At 38.9% G+C, this 19,482-nt stretch overlaps 1 protein-coding gene across 6 annotated transcripts in view; it reads left to right on the plus strand.

Moving 5' to 3' along the window:
• The window catches only part of ZNF385B (zinc finger protein 385B), a 176,315-nt gene that overhangs the window by 19,666 nt on the left and 137,167 nt on the right, over positions 1–19,482 (plus strand). For 5 of the 6 annotated variants that reach the window (XM_084522976.1, XM_084522978.1, XM_084522977.1 and 2 more), the window contains exon 2: positions 11,335–11,637. In XM_084522976.1, the coding sequence (XP_084379102.1) occupies positions 11,337–11,637 (301 nt within the window). In that variant the 5' untranslated portion in view covers positions 11,335–11,336. Of the gene's footprint in view, positions 1–11,334; positions 11,638–19,248; positions 19,315–19,482 lie in introns of those variants that run through there. The other variant, XM_084522982.1, reaches the window with a different exon arrangement.

Raw genomic sequence — 19,482 nt, forward strand, 5'->3', positions numbered from 1 at the left:
CACCCTTCTTTTACTGGGCATTTGGAGAGCAATAGCCTCCTGACCTGTCTGATCTAAAATAAACTAACCTAGCAGGTCTCAAAAAGTCTTACAAACTTGACAGCAGATGGCACTTGCTTTGTTTAGCCCTGCATATACTGTCTTGGTGGGTGGTAACTGCCTCAGGACAAAATCAGCATCCCACCAGTCACCATCTGGGATGGCAGATGATATGTGGGACTGTTGTGAATAAGCATTCTGATGTTTCTAAATGTCCGAAGGAAGACACTGCTTGTTAGTACAGTAGTTAGTATGCAGTCAGCACTGCAAAAACCTTATGTTATGCTGTATTCAGCAAAAAACAAATTTGTGTGCCCTGGGTTTCTGTCTGGTGTATGGGTGGGTGTGAGTTGGTTCTTCCATAGTTTGTTAGTTTTGATGGTGAACTTGCATGGCACTTTTGGTAGATCTTTAGTGTTTATTGGTTCTTCTGAGATAAGACTAACTCTTCTCACTCTTAGCCATTCTGTCAGAGGAGGTATTTAGATGCCTCTTGTCGGATCATACCTGATGCTTTAATAAGCATAAAATTTCAGCATAAAACGTGTCCTTGCTTTGACAGTATAATTTGAGTGGACGGGTGAAGGAAGGGGATGACTTCAATCAATCATAGAATTTGGACCCAAAGGTGTAAAATTATTTGGGAAAGAGCCCACTTTGCTGCTGCAGATGCAGGAGTGGAATTGCACACATCTGGTGCTCGTGTCTGTGCATCCCCTTCTGTGAGAGGGGGAAACTGTGAGTAGACAAAGGCAAACTATGAAGATGCACACATTTGAACTTTTCCTCATTCAGCTTCTTCCTGCCTCTATGCATTAAACCTCTTTGTCCTGACATGCATGCTTTGAGAAATACTATTTAGACCAGTTTTGGTTGGAAGGGTCCCCTGTCACTTATGTGACAAGTTCTTTACTTAAACTTCGATAGTGAAGCCAGTAGGAAGCTCTGGGTTGCATTGAGTATAAACATCTTTGAAAAGAAGAAACCTGCATCTGCTGCGTAACTTGTTTTATACTGCAGTTAAGATGTGTGTGTTTTTTTTTGTGTGTGTGTGTGTGTGTTAAAGCATGTTTTATTCACACTTCTTCAGTCTATGTATTTGCTGACGTGAGTATGAAGTTCAACAGAATGGCATTTTCTGTGCTGATTCAAATAGCTGACCTGACTATTCTTGTTTTTCAGTACTTCCAGGATACTTGGTGCACCTAATCTGATTAGATCTTGGAGTATCTAATGAATTCACACTAATGAATAATAAAAGGGAAGAAAACCAAACAAAAACTCAAATGAGCACTAAATTCAAGTAGTACCTTTCAGCTTAAAAATAAAAAGTAGAGGTTAGAGTTACACAAAGAAGATTATAAACTGCTGATTAAATTAACGCAACAGTTTCATTACTCTTGCAGATATGTAAAGAAATAAGGAGGGCTTGTCTTTCAAATTTGTATGAGCAAATGCACACAAACAGGTGGTTCAAAGAATTGAAGGGAGAGCAGCATGGCTTATCTGAAGCATGGAAGTGCACATACATGCTAATTCAGCAAAACCAGTAGAAGGCTGTCTCATTCCTTATAAATTGAAGCGTGTATTTTAGTGTGGACTAGGATAGGTAGTGAGAATGGATGTTGCAAGCAGCAGTTGCTAAGCCTGAGGTGACCGACAGTTCAAGTTTAGGAGATGCTTGTTCAAGCCTCTTCCTGCCCAGCAGGCGGAATTAGGGAGCGATCCGTATCTGCAGCACTGCCGGGGGCCTCTCTGTGCTGGATGAACCACATGTACTTAGCTGTGGTTCATTCAAACACAGAAAATGGAAAGTGCAGGGGTACATTCAAGGCAGAGCCAACCTGAACCTTGCCACGTCCTGCAGATGGCTTCAAACCAGGTAATACCTCAGCTTTTTTACAGGCTGTCACTTTCCTGGCTGGGTGGTTCTCTTATAACTTGATCATAACTCTTAAGTAGTTTAAGACAAAACATGTCATGTCCCTTTGTCATTACATTGCTTCCAATATCTCTTCCGTTCCAAAAGAGAATCAATGGTTTACATGGAAGTTGACAGTCTCTTCAGGGTGACTCAGTTGGGACCATCCCTTGAGGAGTGCTTTGGGACAGGCCTTCACTGCCACAGGTCACGCTTCCTGTTCTGAGCAGGGTTTTCTCTTGCTCATCATCTTAGTACAGTCAGACAAATTGACGTGTCTCAGTCTCGTGCTATTTTTGAATATTGCTTGTTCTCTGTTCATGCACAGCTATTCTTTCCACACAGGCCTCAAAGTTCTTGCATTTGTGTCCAGGAGCCCTTTTGCAGCATTGCTGGGCTTTATGTGGAATTAATGGTTTTCAGTACAAATTATATTCAGCTCCTGCCAATGCCAGATTTCTGCTATATGAACACAAAGGCAGCCTACTCTTCCTGGCTTTCTGTCGTGGCTTCCTTATATGCTCAGGTGAATTCTTGACATTTTTAAGAAAGGTAGGAAATAATTTGCTTTCTGTGACCAAAGTTTTGCGTATACCTCAAATGTGATTATGCTCTAGCAAGATAAATTAACAGCCAGGTACAAACACCTAGTGGGAATCCCATTATGTCACTGGGTTTTGATCTTTATTCCCACAAGTTCTTGCCTAAAATTAACTTTAAAATAAAAATACGCTTCACCAGAAGTACTGTGTATCTTGTAGCAACTCTCCAATTAATTAACTTGTTAAGTTGGGGGTATTAAGTTATCTTTGTTTTAAGATATGATTCTAAAACATCTTAAAGCAATTTGTTCTTAATTTTTGTGGTCCTTCTGATTACTGCTGAGGGCAGGTTCAAACTATATATTCTTTATTTTTCTTTAAGCTTATTTTTGGGTCTTTTGAGTTGTAAAATCTGTATCTAACGTTTTATGCTATTCAATGTAGATGCTTTATCTGTGGGATATATCTGTTTAGGAATACAAGAGGAGTCCTTTGATTTAAAAGAGTATTTGGATGCAATACTTGTTAACATGCAAGCAAACGCTTCAAACCAGCAATTTCATAAAATTCTAAAGATATAGGAAATGATCTTAGAAAATCTGTAGAGACAATATGATACAATTTATCAATTACCAATTTAATAAAATAAGATGTTCCCTAGTTTCATGTAAGCAGACTGTGAAAACAGGCAAAACTGGGGAGTACATTTAAGAAAATCACTTCATTTCTGCTTGGGGAAAAATAAGCAATTTTGTTACTTTGATCTACTTTTGAGGAAGCAGCATTGTTATTAAAAGGACTTGTACTTTTCAGATGTTTACCCTTTTAAGAGCATCCTCTTTTATTTATTTATTTATTTTTTCTTGGCTGCTGAGCATTTTGGTATGCAAGATCCTGGCTTAGGCCAACAAGGAAGTGATTTCATTTAATTTTATTGAGTCTTATTTATTTTTTTGCCCTCCTTCCTGGGTGTTGCATCACAATTTCAGAGTATTTACGTTTTGGATAGAAAAAAAATAAATAGATAAAAGCTTAGAATTCTTGGATGAAATATGACCTGATACTGACAATCAGTGTTGTTTGGTAAAGAAATTTAAAGGAGCTGAGTAGCCTTTTTACTGGTAGGTCTACCCTCTGTAGTGGATTTATGCACTTGGAAGGGGAGAATAAAGGCCTAGGATACAACCACAGGTTAGACACTTTGAGTATTTACATATTCTTGTACAATTAGGTAAAGGTACTTAATACAGACGTAGTAAAAACATCGTTGTTTAATAACAGGGTTCCAACAAGTAAGTATCAACTTGTCAAATGGTTCATCGAGCAAAATCGTGATACAGTGAGCTGGAAAACTATCTGTTCTTCATGAAGCATAATCCAAGATAGCTGCCTAGACTTCAAACTTGATTAACCTTCTTGGCAGCAGTCAGCTATATCATTTCAGGGCAGGATACATCTCTTTGGCAAATAAATCCATATGTAAATCTATTATTGTTAATGTCAAGAAGGCCAGAAATCTGTTGAGTATGGAGGCTGAAGAGGAACCCTTGTAATTAGAGGTAGCTACAGACATGGATACATGCAACTGCAGTCTGTGATAATCTAAATCCAGAGTGATTTTATTTCCAGTTTAGCAAAGCTCCCAGTCTAGTACAGCAGGTCTAATTTTAGGCTTCCTTGAAGTGGACAATTTCAGGGCTGGTAAAGCAGAGCAAAATACTAGCTACTTGAATGTTTTCAATTTTATGAATTACCTTGTACTGAACAGCTAATGTTTGTGTTGAGAGACAACCATCTGTTTTTGTAGTTTAAAGAGATTCTCGTTCAAATGTTAAATATTCTGAAATGTGTTAGTGAGGAGGCTGTCAGCCATTTGTCATACTACACCATTCAAAACTTTTCATGTACAGGAATAGCAAGCTGACTTCCTATCCCCATTGATAAACCAGTATCAAAATACGTGCAGGCTAAAATCTTATTTAACTGTGCTTGGGTGATGTGCATGATTAACTGGTTACTCTTTATCTGGCACAAGGAATAAAACATTACTTCCTTTTCTGACCCATTCAGTTGTTATTGTAACTTTGAAGCCAAGCATTGTATGCTTTGTGAGCAGATGAAGGAAGTAGGGAAGAGTTGATAGGTTGTATATGATGGGGTAATAAATAGCTTGACAGGTGGCGACATCGCAGAATACAATGCCTCCTTGAGGAATTTCAGAGCAAGACAAAGATTAAACATGGCAGTTCTCTGTTTTGATTTGTACCAAAAGAAAAAGGAACATATTCTTAAAGGAAACTGGTCCCTTAAACATATGGGGATTTTTCAAGGCTGGCTTCAAAATAGTCTCTAGTGCTTTTTTAACACTGTAGGATACTGAGCACAAGGCACTATGCATATGCTGTTCACCACAGTATCCCAATAGAACTTGTTGCCCAGATGGTGCAAACCATATGCCTCTTGATAGTTTATCTATGTTTGGGAAATACTGTCTAAAAATGTAAGAGGTCATAAGACTTCTCAAAAGCAGCTCTAGTGAATTTCTTTTAGACAGTGCTCTGGAGGTATTTGAACTTTTTGTTTTTGAGTGTTATATGGCAGATTTGAGGAGCTATGGAATCATACTTGCTCCACTATGAGACAGCAGCTCATTAGGCACACAGGCTTCACCGGTCCATCTGCATGCACAGTTTTTTCCCCATAGGAAGTGTCTAAGAGGTGTACAGCACAAGACTGTCTTAGGTCTCTGCTTTTTTTCTCTTTTCCTTTTTTTTTTTTTTTTTTTTCCTTCCCAGTTGTCTGAATGAACCTTTTTGGAAAAGTAGCAATATTAAAAGCCAATTAATTTTTATATTTGTTCCTGAATCTTCCATAAATCATTTGACTATTTGCAAAGGGTAATAAAGAAAATTTTCTCTGCCCGTATGCAAGTTGTTAAAGTACATTTTCTGTTTTGCTTACCTGGCATAGATCCACAGACGAATGGCATTCTCATTACATTTCCAGCATAGTGGTTCTTTGAAGTATGAGCTAATTAGGAATAGGCATTGCAAAAGTTTAGACCAGCACTCAGGAAAAGAATGCTTTGTGTAACCATCACTAATTCATTACGATAACCAAAAGCTTATTTCCTTTGAGTAAAGATTTGCACATTCTCACCTACAGCAGTGTACTATATTTAATACTTCTTTGTAGCTCCTCTGAAAGCACAACTCTGCTTAAAAAGTAAATTAGCTAAATTGAAAGGCTAATTGCCTTGAGCTTCAAATACAAAGGATGTCCATGCTTAGATTTCTTTGCCAGCTGCAAGAGGCTGAGAAAATGTGGTTTCAGAAATCCAAACAGGGTATCTCATGACACCTAAGAATTTTAATGTGGTGTCATAAGTCACTAATTTATTCTTGCTGTGGTATTGCTTGCAGAATCTATTGGATGGATCTGTACACAGAGGATGAAATGTGAGGGGAAGGACTTCAGTCTGGCAACAATGTACCTCAAGTACCTAAAAGCTCTTATACTCACATTTCTTCCTTGTGTGACCTCAATCAGAGTAAAAATTAATCCAGTTTGAGATTGTACTTAGATTCATAGAATACCCTAAATTGGAGGACACCAAAAACCATTAGTTTTGCAAGAGAAAGAAGCAGACTTTCAAGGAAATGTGAAAAATGAATATGCCTTGCAGTCCATTTATGGACTTAAGATTTTTTTTTTTGGATTTCAGCTGGATGTTTCCTAACATACGTAGATGTTCTTTGTTTCTTCTTTTTTTTTTTTTTTCTCCTGTTTTCAGGCTCTTCCTTTTCAATTTTTACTTGGGTCTAGTCATCTAAGTAACTGAGTAAATACAGCTACAGTGCTATGACACTGCCTTTGCAATACGTGTGTCACGCCAGTGTGCTTTTTGTATGGAACATTTTAATTTGTGGTTGTAATCCATTGGTTGCTGCTGAGACTTGGCCTATACTGTGCTATATCCAGGTTACACAAATGTGGGACCTCACAGAAGCAAATTAAATTTGTTAGCCTTAAACAGGTAGCATTAATGGCTTGTTCAGTAAATAATAAAGGCCAAAAATATATGTCTACTGCTGAGCTATAGCCCTTTGCTTCTAAAACAAAGGTACTCCATTGCCTTACACAGAGCAAAGAATTTAAGACCCAGTTACAGGCAAAAGGAGGGGTTGGTAAGTAAGGGGTTGAGGCAAGTAGCAGGTATTGTGGCAACAATAACAGAGCAAAAGGTGCCTTCTGCTGTGTTTGGGGCCCAAACCCTTTTGTTTGTTTTCATCTAGGAAAAGTACCCAAAATGCTGGCCTCTTTGAGGGCAGGAATAAACATGTGTCCTGATGGAGATCTTGGATGTAAATTATTACAGTGGTGGTGGTTGTTGTTGTGTTTTTTTTTTTTTTTTCTTTTTCTTTTGTGCATGTATATTTCAGGTTTAGAAGCTCACTACTTTGATGTGTTCTTGTCCAAATTGTGGAGTTGTGCAGATCTGTCTTCATATGTGTTCAGAAAGAACAGTGATTTCTGTGGCTTCTAAGTGAAGACTATGCATACATGTTGCAAGTTACACAAGGAAATTGGCGATCTTTCACATGTAGTAGGAACAACATATTTGCATTACAGAAGAGTTTTGTTTACTTAAATTACTGTTTAAAGTTAAATTAATTTTATGTTCAGCTCTAATAAAACTCATTAGTATGAAAACATTTATAGATATATCCTGTCTTAATTATGGGCTTACTCTTTTTTTAATCACAGGTTCACCAAGTATCTATAGAATCTTTTCTATAAAACTTTAATTTTCAATAGCTATTTATGTTGAATTAAATGTGAACATAAGCAACTGTGTTGGTTTAAGTCTAGCCAGATTTAGTAGAAGTCCTGATCTATTGTTGTATTTTCCCCATATGATAATTTCCATTCTTTCTCCTATGTAGTGATATCATAGTTTTCTGTTTAGTCTTAAAGCTGCTTCTAAAAACATCACAATCTCATATATAGCAATTACTCTAAATGGACTTTTTTGATTTCACAGAGTATAAAGATCATGTAACTTCTCGTAATTCTCAGTTCACTGACTGCAGTCTCAAGTAGCTGTTCCTGTTACATGATAATGTTAGTGAGCTGTGTGTTAGTGTGCTGAGTTCCTCAGCTTAGCCTGAGGAACTAGTTGGCCCCATTTCATATCTGACTCCTGCTAAGTGAGAACAAATACTATCCAGAACTCCTCAAAGTCTGTCTGCAGTAAAAGGCTTTTTTTTTTTTTTTTTTTTTTTTGTTTAAGGAAAATAAAACTTGCTGATGCTTGCTTGCATAAACTCAATTGACTAGGAAATTATTTAGAGGGTAGGAAGAATACACAAGTCTTATGTTTGTGCATTTTGTTTTGTGTGTGTTTTTTTAATTAATGTACAAGTTTATTTCAGAGAAGCGCAAAACATTCAGGTAACGTTTATTTAGAAGGCTATCTCTTGGGAAATACATCTGCATTCATGCTGAGATTCTTATGCTGACCCAATGCAGAACTGTACATGTGCTATGTACTCGAGAGCCAGGGTGTTTCAGCAGAGATTTTTAAAGGTGTTTTTCCAACCCTCAATTTAAAGAAGAAAGGAGACAGACTCTTAAGGACAGATAGGACCTTTCATGTGATAACTTTTTCTAGGCAAATATATACACCATAGAAACTGTTCAGTTACGGTAGAAACTTTATTACTGCAGTAAAATCCTAGTGAATGTTTGTCACCAACAATTTCTTCTTATCCCATCACTTCAAGTGCTCAAGGTTTTTCAAGTACAGATCATCCCTGTCTGTATTTTAAGTGTAATTGGAAGTGGCCTTTTACAAATGCCAGCTACTTGATGGGACCTACGGAAATGGGCAAGACCTCAGCAGTTCTCTCTGATAAGAGCAATTTGAGAGAGGAGGGGAAGGTGTTTTGTGACTGTGCCTGCATGTTCATAGTGTGTTGAACCACTCTTGGCTGTAGGACATGTTGGGAAGATGCCTGCATTGGTTTCTGGAGGTGCAGTGTTTCCCCAGTTAGTCATTGAAGCCAGCTGTGCAGTGGGGCAGCAACCTGTCTGCTCATTCAGGGCATGCATGGGGTCCCCTAAGCTCATTGCAGCAGGCAGGAGCACAGCTTTGCTTCTGCCTATGTAATACCTTATTTGAAGTGCTTTGCAGTGACAAATGTTCAGGTCCCAAATCCCAGGAAAACAAAGGCTGGGATTTCTGCGTGGGAACAGACTGACTTCAGAGGGCTGGCAGGGTTTAGTATCTGGTTGCACGTATGGGTCCTCTCCAGGATCGGACCCAAGCATGCAGCTGCTTGCGCTTCTGAAGCTGAGGCTGGAGATGCTTGGTGCAGGTATTGGTTCTGAAGTGCTCTGCATCTGCTGCTACCAGCAGCTGTTGGGAGGCCAGTACTACCTGCAGTGAAGTCACATTTTAACTTACACATGTAGCTCTAGGCAGCACGGGTTATTTTAAAACTTCAGCTTGTGTTTTTTAATTCTTAAATTAGTAGAAATGTATTGCTTCCAGTATAACTTGTTTGTCCTGTGTTAATGTAGCTATGACAGTAGTCTGTAGGAGGAAAAAAAAAAAAAAAGTGAGTTTATAACCTTTTTTAAAAAAAAGAAAATACAGATAGAATAAAATTGGACCATGGCTGTTTTTATTTTTTTTTTTATTTTTTAATTTTTTTTTTTTTTGGTCTGAAGATTATTTTTCTTGCTTGTCTGGCAGCTGGGATGCTGCCCTAGGGTGTAGGTGCGGTGTTCAAGTCCTTGCTGCTCTTAGTTGTTCTTCCTGGGTGTGTCTACATGAAAAACAGTTTGGGTCACGTCAGGAGTGCACTTTTAAGGGAAGACTTCAAATCTTCCCCACTTGCTTTGCTTTGGCTATATTGCAGAGCAGTCTCAGATTTTACCAACTGAAAGGCTTCGTTGTTCTGTGTGAAATTAAACCAAAACATGCAGTCCGGGAGTGTGAGCATCCCCTGCTCCAGTGACTGTGGGCTAATTCAGCGCCAGGCTGCTGCTTTCCAAAATAACCTCCTTGAAAGGTGGTGGTGCTGCTGCAGGCACCTCGCACCAGCTGTCTGCTCTGTGAATCTGTCCTCCAGTCCCTGCTGCTTCCTAATGCAGACATTAGCCTCTGCCAGTTTTAAATGCATCCCCACTAATGGAGTTTCATAAAGAGCTTAAACTTCACTGAATTACCGAGATAATTACTGAATTACATATTGAATTACCATTTGCTTTCTGCAATCAAACTTATGAGAAATCTGACAAGCTGAGAGCTGAGATTTTTGTTATCTATTTTATTAAATATAAATATATAAATTTTATTAAATATAAATACGTTAGTAGCATCTAAAAATATATATATATAACTTTTTTTTTTTCCAGAACCATTTACTCCAGAGAGAGAAACTACAGCAGTGCTTTAGAAATAACATTAATAAAAAAAAAAAAAAAAGAAAGAAAGAAAGAAAACAGAACAAAGGGAGTAGGGGGAAGTTATTTATGGTTTAAAAATACATTGAAAAGTAACAAATACCAAAGCAGATTAAATTTTCAGATGAAAATGTCATTTAAGCTCAGCTGAGTTGAGGATCTTGGTTGCTTGCCTTGAAATATGATACTTATGCTTAAATGATTTAGTGTGACAGCATCTAGCCTAGGTTTTCAGGATCCACTCGTATTTGTTTTAAAAAGCAATTAGGTACCTGGAACCTGCAATAATGGTTTTTGGTTTTAATATTTGATGTACATCTTAATGAATGTATTGTTTATATTTTATTTGTTTAATGGCAGAACTGTGAGCTGTATGAAACAGATATGTGACTATGAGCTCTGTTTACTTGGAATACTGGATGAGTGACTCATGCCTGGGGAGGAGTTAGTACAAATACTAACATTTTAAGCATGGACTAGAGTAAGGAATGTGATGAAATACTCTATCCCTCCATAGAAATGATCCTTTAAATGACCATAAAGAAATAAACCTGCTGCACCCCCCCACCCCCACTCCTCTACTGGTTTAGTATAAACTATATATAAACTTTATATAAACTATTATTTGTGCAACTTGGTTAATTTATCACGATGAGGATTTATTCTCTAGGGACAAGTGAATATTCCAGGCTCTTGGGTTGTTGTCCAGGGACTGTCACTTACTGTGCATTTGTTTAGCTTCCACAGAACAATCTTTGAGTTGGCATTTCTTTGTGTAACAGCTTTAGTAGCAAAGGAGTTGAAAGTGTGTTACAGACATCTTAAGTGGCCTATTATAGACATCTTAATGCTCATATGAAGGCTGAAGATTTGGGTGTAGGTAACAGTGGAAAGTATGCATTAGTCTTACTTAACAATATGCTGTCTTCCAAACAATGTTTCAAGAAAATCTATTGTTGGCATTGCTTTGGTCAAATGATTGTATTCGGGCAGCAGTTACTATTATGGGCACTGGCAAGTGAAAATCTCTGGAACCAGTTTGTAGTGAGGCAGTTGAAATAAATTTGAAGATGATCTTAACCTCTTCTAGGGAGGCAGTAATAAACCTGTTTTAAAATAGCTTACAGAACAGAGTACATGAGTTGTCATTGGCACAGTGTGAGATACTGCTCACCTTTTTATTTCTGAGCTCTGAGGTGTCACGATGCATGCTTTTCTCTCTGAAGAGATACTTTTGTAACATGGAACCTTGTTTGTTGGAACTGGTCTTTGGTTCATGCATTTAGAAAACAGAAATGCTAATTTTTGGTATTAAGCATTACTAGTCGGTTTCCAGTAAAAATGTTGTGTATTTTGTAGGAATGAAGCGTCCATTAAGTCCTGACCATGTCTTTGAAGATGGGATTATGAATCAGCCAGCTGTTCTGTGGGGCTTTGAAGAAAAGGGACTGAGGAACGACAGACAGGACTATCAGTTAAACAAAGAAAAGAAGAAGATACTATTTTCATTCTGTGAAGTGTGCAATATACAGCTGAACTCTGCAGCACAAGCTCAAGTTCATTACAATGGGAAGTCTCACCTGAAAAGAGTGAAGCAGTTAAATAATGGAAAACTCCCTACAAGTACAGCTCCTGGCACCTTGTTTGCAAGTACAAGCACAGGTAAATGATCAGTAGGAGATACTGGGTTTCGGTCAAGAAATTTGAGGAAGCTTTTAAGCTCGACTTTCCCAACCCAGAATAACCATTATGCTTAATATTAGTAATTAATATTTTGTCATGTTCATCATTAGTACTGTTATTTTCTCTTGTAAAGCCAATTTTGTTTAGGCAGTATTACATCACTGCATGATTGATGACTGGGTTGGGCCATATGTAGTTGAGATTATAGCCTATTTAAAAGTAGCTGTCCTGGCTTCTAATAGTCATGCATTTGTCATCTATCTTTGTTTAAAAAACAAATTTCTGGAAGGATGCTATATGTGCAGGAGAAATGTTTAAAGGAATGTAGTGGTGGGAAGAGGAGTGGAAAGCTACATCTTGGCCTGGGCCTTTCATCATTTTTGCTTCTACTGTCCTGAATTTTAATTGCTCTCATCCAAGTAAAAAAGTAATATGAAATAGTATTTATTTTCTGGGCAAAGCAAAGGTCCCAAATGCTTGGGCAAAATACACCTAGTGTGTAGTATGTAAAGGTGTACATAACGTCTTAAAAGTTTTTTTGAAGTGTTAGACTTAGCTGTTATCACTATTATCTATTCTGAGAAAAACGTAGTATTTCCATGCTTCTCTAGGCATGTAGGAATTTGAACACATCAAACAAATAACTTGAAGTTGTACAGTTGTAAGGGAAAGGATGCTGGAACTCTCCTTCCCTTTTTATAAAGGGTCCTGGTATGCCAGATGGTCAGTTGCTTTGATGTTCTGTGTTTAAGGATTTTGTTGCAGGATTATCCTTTCTCTGCGATGCTCTAAAAACATTGAAGGAAATTTGTTAGAGCATTTTAAGGATGCTTTTCTTACTGATAGTTGAAGTAGATATTTTTTCCCTTTCTGTTATTCTGTTAAACAAATATCAGGTGTGTTTTTTCTTCTTTTTTCTTTAAAATCCCAAAGTGCTAAAGTTGATCTTAAAAAGCATTCCTTACATGTCACATTAAAAGAGGTATAGCAAATCATACTGTTTCTGAGACAAGAAAACACTGCAGCTCTAAGGAATTGTCATCTCGAAGAAGCTAATGCTGCTGCATATTAACTGTTAGTACATTAGTTTTGATAAGTAACAGACCTCAAATATTCACGAAAAGTTGTATTTTTTTTTTTAATAAGCCATATGAGTGAGATTTACTTTGATTTTTCTGTGTATTGATACAATCAAACTTCAGTAGAGGGTAAGAAAAAAAAATGCAAAATGTCTCATTTTCCTTTATTTTGATTTTTAAGTGGTTTTTGTTTACACTTTTTTTTTTTTGCTTTGTTTAGAACCAAGTAGTGTAAGGGTATCACTTATACAAGTCCTGTGGCCCCCAAAATGTCTACTGAAAAACACCTAAATAATGTAGTTCTGTGCATTCTTCAAGTATATTAATTTTGAATGAGACATTCTCAATTAATTTATTTTGTGTTGACAGAAAACAAAATGTTTGGACTGTATATTTTCTGTTGCTGTTTTGTTCGTTTGACACCTGTACCCGATGTCTTTGCAGTCATTCCTGGGGATTGCAGCTGATGCTCTGGCACTGCTGCCCAGAGAACGCTCTGAAGCTGAGAACATTTTAAGTTTGCTGGAACACACGCTTTGGGGTTACCATATGGCATAGGAGTTAAACTCGTGGTTTTTTTTGTTTGTTTGTTTGTTTTTTTAGCAGTGTGCTTTGTTTCCTGATCTGTATATTTGACTGCATCCCACTTACTTTCTAGCTATGCTGTTTTGCCCAGTGCATGTTGAAATAGGCATGCTGTTTTCATAGCTGAAGGATGTTAGTTCCATAAGCATTTAGAGGAAAAAAAATGCCTTGCATAGGCAGTTTTCTATAATTGCATGGACAGTTTAATATAATGCTTAAGAGACATTAGGGGAACAATGTTTACCAAAATGTCATTCTCAAAGAACACTTCTCAAAAAAAAAAAAAAGTAGAAATTTATTTTCTTATAAATTTGTTATCCGGGCTTAGTTTTAATCCATGTCCTCTGGAGTGTTATTAGCCCTTGTAATGGGAGTCTGCCTCTCCCATTTCTTTGGCTAACACTGTAAACAATTAATTGTGCAGATGGTAAGAGAACAATTCTGTTCATCTCACTTCACCAATGAACAGACTTTATTACTTGTGTGAAGAAAGCAAATAGCCCTTCTCATACCTCACTGTTAAAACTAAGTACACTTCTAATGAACCAGTTGGTGAGCAGTTCTGCAAGCCGCAGGAAGCTTTCTGCAAAGGTTCCTGCTAATCTATGGGGGGGGTTCTTTTGTCTGCACAAAATGAAAGTGAAATGAATAATATTTCTGTTGAAAATAAAGTACTTCTGAATATATGTGCCTGTAAATGTATGTTGACAATACAGAGACCAGGATTATAGACCTGCCAGAACTGGTTTGAACCTGTGCAACAGAACTGATCTCTGCACCACTGCTGCCCTCCAGCCTACCTGGCTCTTGGTGGGCTTCTTTCCAAACAGGGATGAACATGAAGGAGTCATGCAGCATGTTTTCATATCCCTCCTCTTCAGAGGTCCTCTCTGTGATGGGTGGCCTCAGGATGTTATAAAGCATCCTTTTAATTGTTGACCTCCACTGTGTTTCATGGATTTAATCCCAATTCACTGTTTTTAACTTTCAGTAATAGGTAATAGTCCTTGTGGAAAAACTTACTAACTGGAATTCCAGGTCCTGGCAATAATACTGTAGTGTATAGATGACAGGGTCTATATACTTAAAGTCCAAATATCACTTTAGAGAAAACTTAAGTTACTCTCTATAATAAGGGTACAATTGTCATAGAATTTCAAAAGGTATTTAGCAACATGTATTTACAAAAAGTATGATCTGTTTCTGTAGTCTGTTTATTTTGACTCCGTCTCTCCCCATTACTGAATCTAGAAATAGCTTCACTACCCTGCCTGTACAAGTCAATAGCTCCATAGCATTTTAAAATTAAAACAATCAAAAGCAAGTTCAACAGTTGCTTTTCTTTATGTTGCACACAAATTAAAGTTTACCGTTTCCTTGATTTGACCAAATTGAGAACTTCATTGACTAAATTAAAGGTTTGGGTGACTTGATACACTAATCTAGTTACTCATTTTCATTAGCTTGGTGATAGAAGTGAGGGGCTAGGCTACCACAATGTCACTTTGCTGGGGATTAGAACCTCTGCTGCTCTCCTTGCCACTGACAATTCCTACCCATTTGTAAAGAATGGTGTTAAAGCCATCTTGTGACCGGGCACAAGTGGTGTTCCCCTGGGTATTGGGGCCTACCCTTTTTACTATATTTATTGATGATTTGGATGAGCGAATCATAAGTTTGAGTGCATCATAAGTTTGCAGCCAACACCAAGTTGGGGGGAAACATTGATCTGCCAGACAGTAGGAAGGCCCTGCAGAGGGACCTGGACAGGTTGGACCGATGGGCAGAGGCCAATGGGGTGAGGTTCAATACGGTGAAGGGCTGGGTCCTGCACTTTGGCCACAACATCCCCAAGCAGTGCCACAGGCTATGGGCAGAGTGGCTTGAAGGCTGTGCAGAAGACAAGGATCCAGGGGTGTTGGTTGACGCTTGCCTGAATATGAGCCAGCAGCGTGCCCAGGTGGCCAAGAAGGCCAACGGTATCCTGGCTTGTATCAGGAATAGTGTGGCCAGCAGGACCAGGGAGGTGATTGTTCCCCTGTACTCTCTGCTGTGGGTAGGCCTCACCTCAAGTACTGCGTTCAGTTTTGGGTGCCTCAGTACAAGAAAGGCATCGAGGCCCTGGAGTGTGTCTGGAGGAGGGCTACAAAGCTGGTGAAAGGCCTGGAACACAATATATATAACTAGTATATATAACTAGTGATAGGACTAAAGGGAATGGCCTCCGGTTGTGCCAGGGGAGGTTCAGGTTGGAAAGGAGGAGACATTTCTTCTCAGGAAGAGTAGCCAAGCATTGGGACAGGTTGCTCAAGGAAGTAGTGGAGTCACCATCCCTGGGGCTGTTTAGGGAAAGGCTCAGTGTGGTATTTGGGATGTGTTTTGGTAGGTCATGTTGGTGGTAGGGGTATGGTTGGACCAGATGATCTTGCAAGTCTTTTCCAACCTTAATAATTCTGATACCCCTCCTGTCTTGCCCTAGCTGGGGCAGTACCCCGCAGTACTGTGCCAAAGGCCTTTCTCTGTCCTCTGACACCCTGCCAGCTTTCTGCCAGAAGGCAATAATTACAAGCTCTGGGAAAATCAAGCGTCCACCTGCTGGTGCAGCTTGGACCTGGAGTCCCTTCACTGATTTCCTACGGCCGGAGAAGGAAGCGCTGTGTTTTTGGGGCAGCCTCGGGCTACGGCCCGCTGCTGCCGCGCAGCTGACCCCGGCGGCAGCCCCGCGGTGGACGGGGGAGCCCTCAGGGGTCGCGGCGCGGCCTCGGCCGTTTCGGGTCACCCCCTCCAGGCCACGGAGGGCCGGCTGCAGGGCTGGTGGGGGGCTAGATGCCGGGCCGGGTCCTCTCCCTCCGCGGGCGGCGGCCGGGCCCGCGGCCAGCAGGGGGGGCTGCAGCCTGCGCCATGCTCGGCGCCTGTCCTTAATATTAGCCGTTGTTTGTAAGGGAGAGAGATCTGCGCTAAGAGCGGCGAGCTGCAGGCAGTGCCCGCCTTGTGAGGGGCACCGCTGTGTCCCTGAGCGCTGCTTTTGCTCCCCCAGCTCCGCTCCTGACCCCCGTAGGTGGGACCCCTGGGCTTCTCCCAGCTGCAGCCGTGGCACGGGAGGAGAATAGGGGAGAGGTCGGGTGTTGGGTCCCCCCCACCACACACATACACACTTTTGGCAACAGAGAATAGATCTGCTTTGCCTCCTTGTGTAGTGCCATGTTAAGTGGGAAGTCTGGGCATCGTTTCCGTTTAATGGAGGCAGCGAGGCTCACAGCTAAAGTACTCTGAATTATCCTTTAAAGGATCCATGGGCTATACAGGTAACTTGCAGGAAGTGCCCTCAGCTACTTCAAATGAAAAGCACTTTCTTAAAGAGCTCATTTAAATTAATAACTAATTTTCTAAGCATCTGACTCTTTTTATTTGAAAATAAATAAATAAATAATAAAATTGGCTATTGGTGAACCTCAAGAAATGGTTCTTAAATATTCCAGGTAGCCACACATCTACATACTCGTATTTGCACAGATGCCTGTGAGAAAGACTCTGCTTTATGAAACTGTAGAGAAATCACTTTGACCATGTCAGTGCAACTTTGTGATCAGTGATGAGTATCAGAAATCAAAGATTAAACTCGGGGATGTTACAACTGAATGAACCTGCATTGGGTTCTCTTATCTCAGTGAAATTTTTCATTGATTTTAATTGTCAGTGGAATCCAATTCTAAAGGTCTGCCTTTGTATGTAGATTTGAATCCTGAGCTGAGCCCAGACTAGCTTTTTGCCATGTAGATTATTTGCCGTATAAAATTTGTGTGAACTTAACAGAGAACAAAATTTTTGTTTGCTTTAAGCCTCTTGATCTAGGTCCTCAAATTCCTTGTCAGCATTTATCTGTCCTTTTTCCTAAAAAAAAATAAAAAAAAAAAAAATCTGATTTTTATTACACAATATTTTTATTAATTATTCTAGTGAGTACTCAAAGGAATGCTAAGCAGCAACCAAAGTAACTTGAAAAAGTTGTTGAGCTGAGTCCTCCTAAATTTCTTCATATGTAGCTATATGGTTAGTGTGTAGAGGAGGATATTAGCGTGTAGGGGAGGAAGCACTGTGAGTTTACTCTTTCTTGCCTTGTTCACAAACCTGTTTTAGACTTGTGTAAGGCCAGCCTTGTTCTGCCTTCTCTGTCTGCTGCCAACAGCCCAATCTGTTGGGAAGGAGTGTGAAGAAAGCTGCTGAGAGACTGCTCAGCTGCTGGAGACACAAAATGGGGTGGCATCTGGGGGCTTTGTACCCATGCTTCCTCTATGAAAGAGAGGTGCCCTCCCCCCTTCCCCTCTTTGCTGTCCTACTCTGGGCAAAATCTGTCTGTTTGGAAAATATTAGGGTCTCAATAGAAAGCAAGACCATTTCCTCCCTCTGGTGTATTTTTTTTTTTTTTTTTTTTTTTTAAGGGGGGAGGGGTAGAATGTCTCTTGTAATGTTAATTTAGATTCGTGAGCTGTTGAGAAACTATGTTAGTATTCCCCTTCTCACTGCCATGTATATTGACTTCTTTACCTATTCAGTGTTCCAAATAGATTGCATTTGGTAGACAGTATGTCCCATCTTGAGTATATCCCACAATTTCCTTAGGAAATATGTGTTATTATGCAAGTTATAATTTTTCTTACAGTATGTAAGAAAACTATCCATTTATGGTATCTGACTGCTATTTTTCTTTCATAACAGTTCTAATTAGTTGCTCTGAAACTAGGGACCTTTATTGTATTGTTTTGGTGCTCTTGATACTTCTTAGAAAATGATGATGGGAGTGAGTACCAAGGGACAGAGCTGATGTGAAAGATAGTCTCTTGTTTGCTAATAGCTGGAAACTGTATCTATAATACTTTGTTCTGTGTTTGAATAGTTGCACTGTGACAAGTACAGGTAAAGGTAATAAAAAAAGACTACTACCACTGTCATCAAGAAAATTCTATTTTTTTTTAAGTAATCGGTAAATTGATTTAAAGTGAGATATTCAAAAATGGTCTAATAAAGGAAAAAAAAATAAAAGCAAAACTTTTTTTTAAAGTTGTTAATGGGTATCAGACCAATTATCCATCTGTAGTCTCTACATCATTCTCTTGGAGGCAGTAAGCACATAATTGACCCTCGTAAGCAAGATGGTTATATGACTAGTATAGACCAAAAATGGTTTGGGGGGGAGGAGGGGGGATTTGTTTTGGGTGGAATGCGTAGTGAAGTGTTTCAAAATAAAATTGGCTACTACAGTCATCACTTGTTGCTCTAGTCCCTGATACATGAGTGTGCATAAATATGTTATTGTATCAAAATTCTCTGCAGAATTCCTTTCTGGATAGTTTAACCTCTCTTCAGGAAGCAATTACGTTGTAGTAAAGAAACAGCATTTAGATGTTTGATAATCAGATGTTCTAGAGTTTAGGACTTAAAAAAAAAAAAAAAAAAAAAAAAAAAGGTTGGTCACTTGTCATGGCTTCTTTATGTGTAGAGTTGTCATTTTTGTTCAGTGTGTATATCCAACAGTGATTTTATACAAGCATGACTGAAACAATAAAATGAAGTCAGAGGTGTGTGTGTATTTTTTAATTAATATATATTTTTTACTGTTTTTATCTTGGAAAAGTAAATCAGATACTCTGTACGGTAAGTATCTCAATCTGGGAACAGGTCCTGCCAAAATTTCTCTCATAGTTGTCTCATGACACAGTAGTATATTTGGATAACTATACAGGTATTGTAATAAAAACTCCCGTGTCTTTCTATTTCTTTGTAAACTTAACCTCTTCATGGTTACATCTGATTCTTATTACAGTGTGCATTTAAAATCTTTGTGGGTGGGAGCGTGTACAGTGGCACATGCCCTCTTACCTTTTTTGGGAAAGAAAATGCATGAACTACCTGAAAAGACAAGGATTTACACTCTGGGAGGGCTCTGTGGGAGTAGGAAGAACATTAATTTAATAAGCCATGGAGATTTTTCATAGTAAGTAATTAAAAAATATTGTTGTTTTTCAAAAGCAAAGGCAATGTTCATGTAATGCTTTTAGTTGCTGAATTGTTTGTACAAATACTTGATCTGCCGGATTGTATGGATGGGTCGGTATTCTAAAATTCTTCATCTAGGTATATGTGCTTCTCCTTAGATATAAAC

Source organism: Aythya ferina, assembly GCF_964211825.1.
Source record: "Aythya ferina genome assembly, chromosome: 6".
Classification (NCBI taxonomy): domain Eukaryota; kingdom Metazoa; phylum Chordata; class Aves; order Anseriformes; family Anatidae; genus Aythya; species Aythya ferina.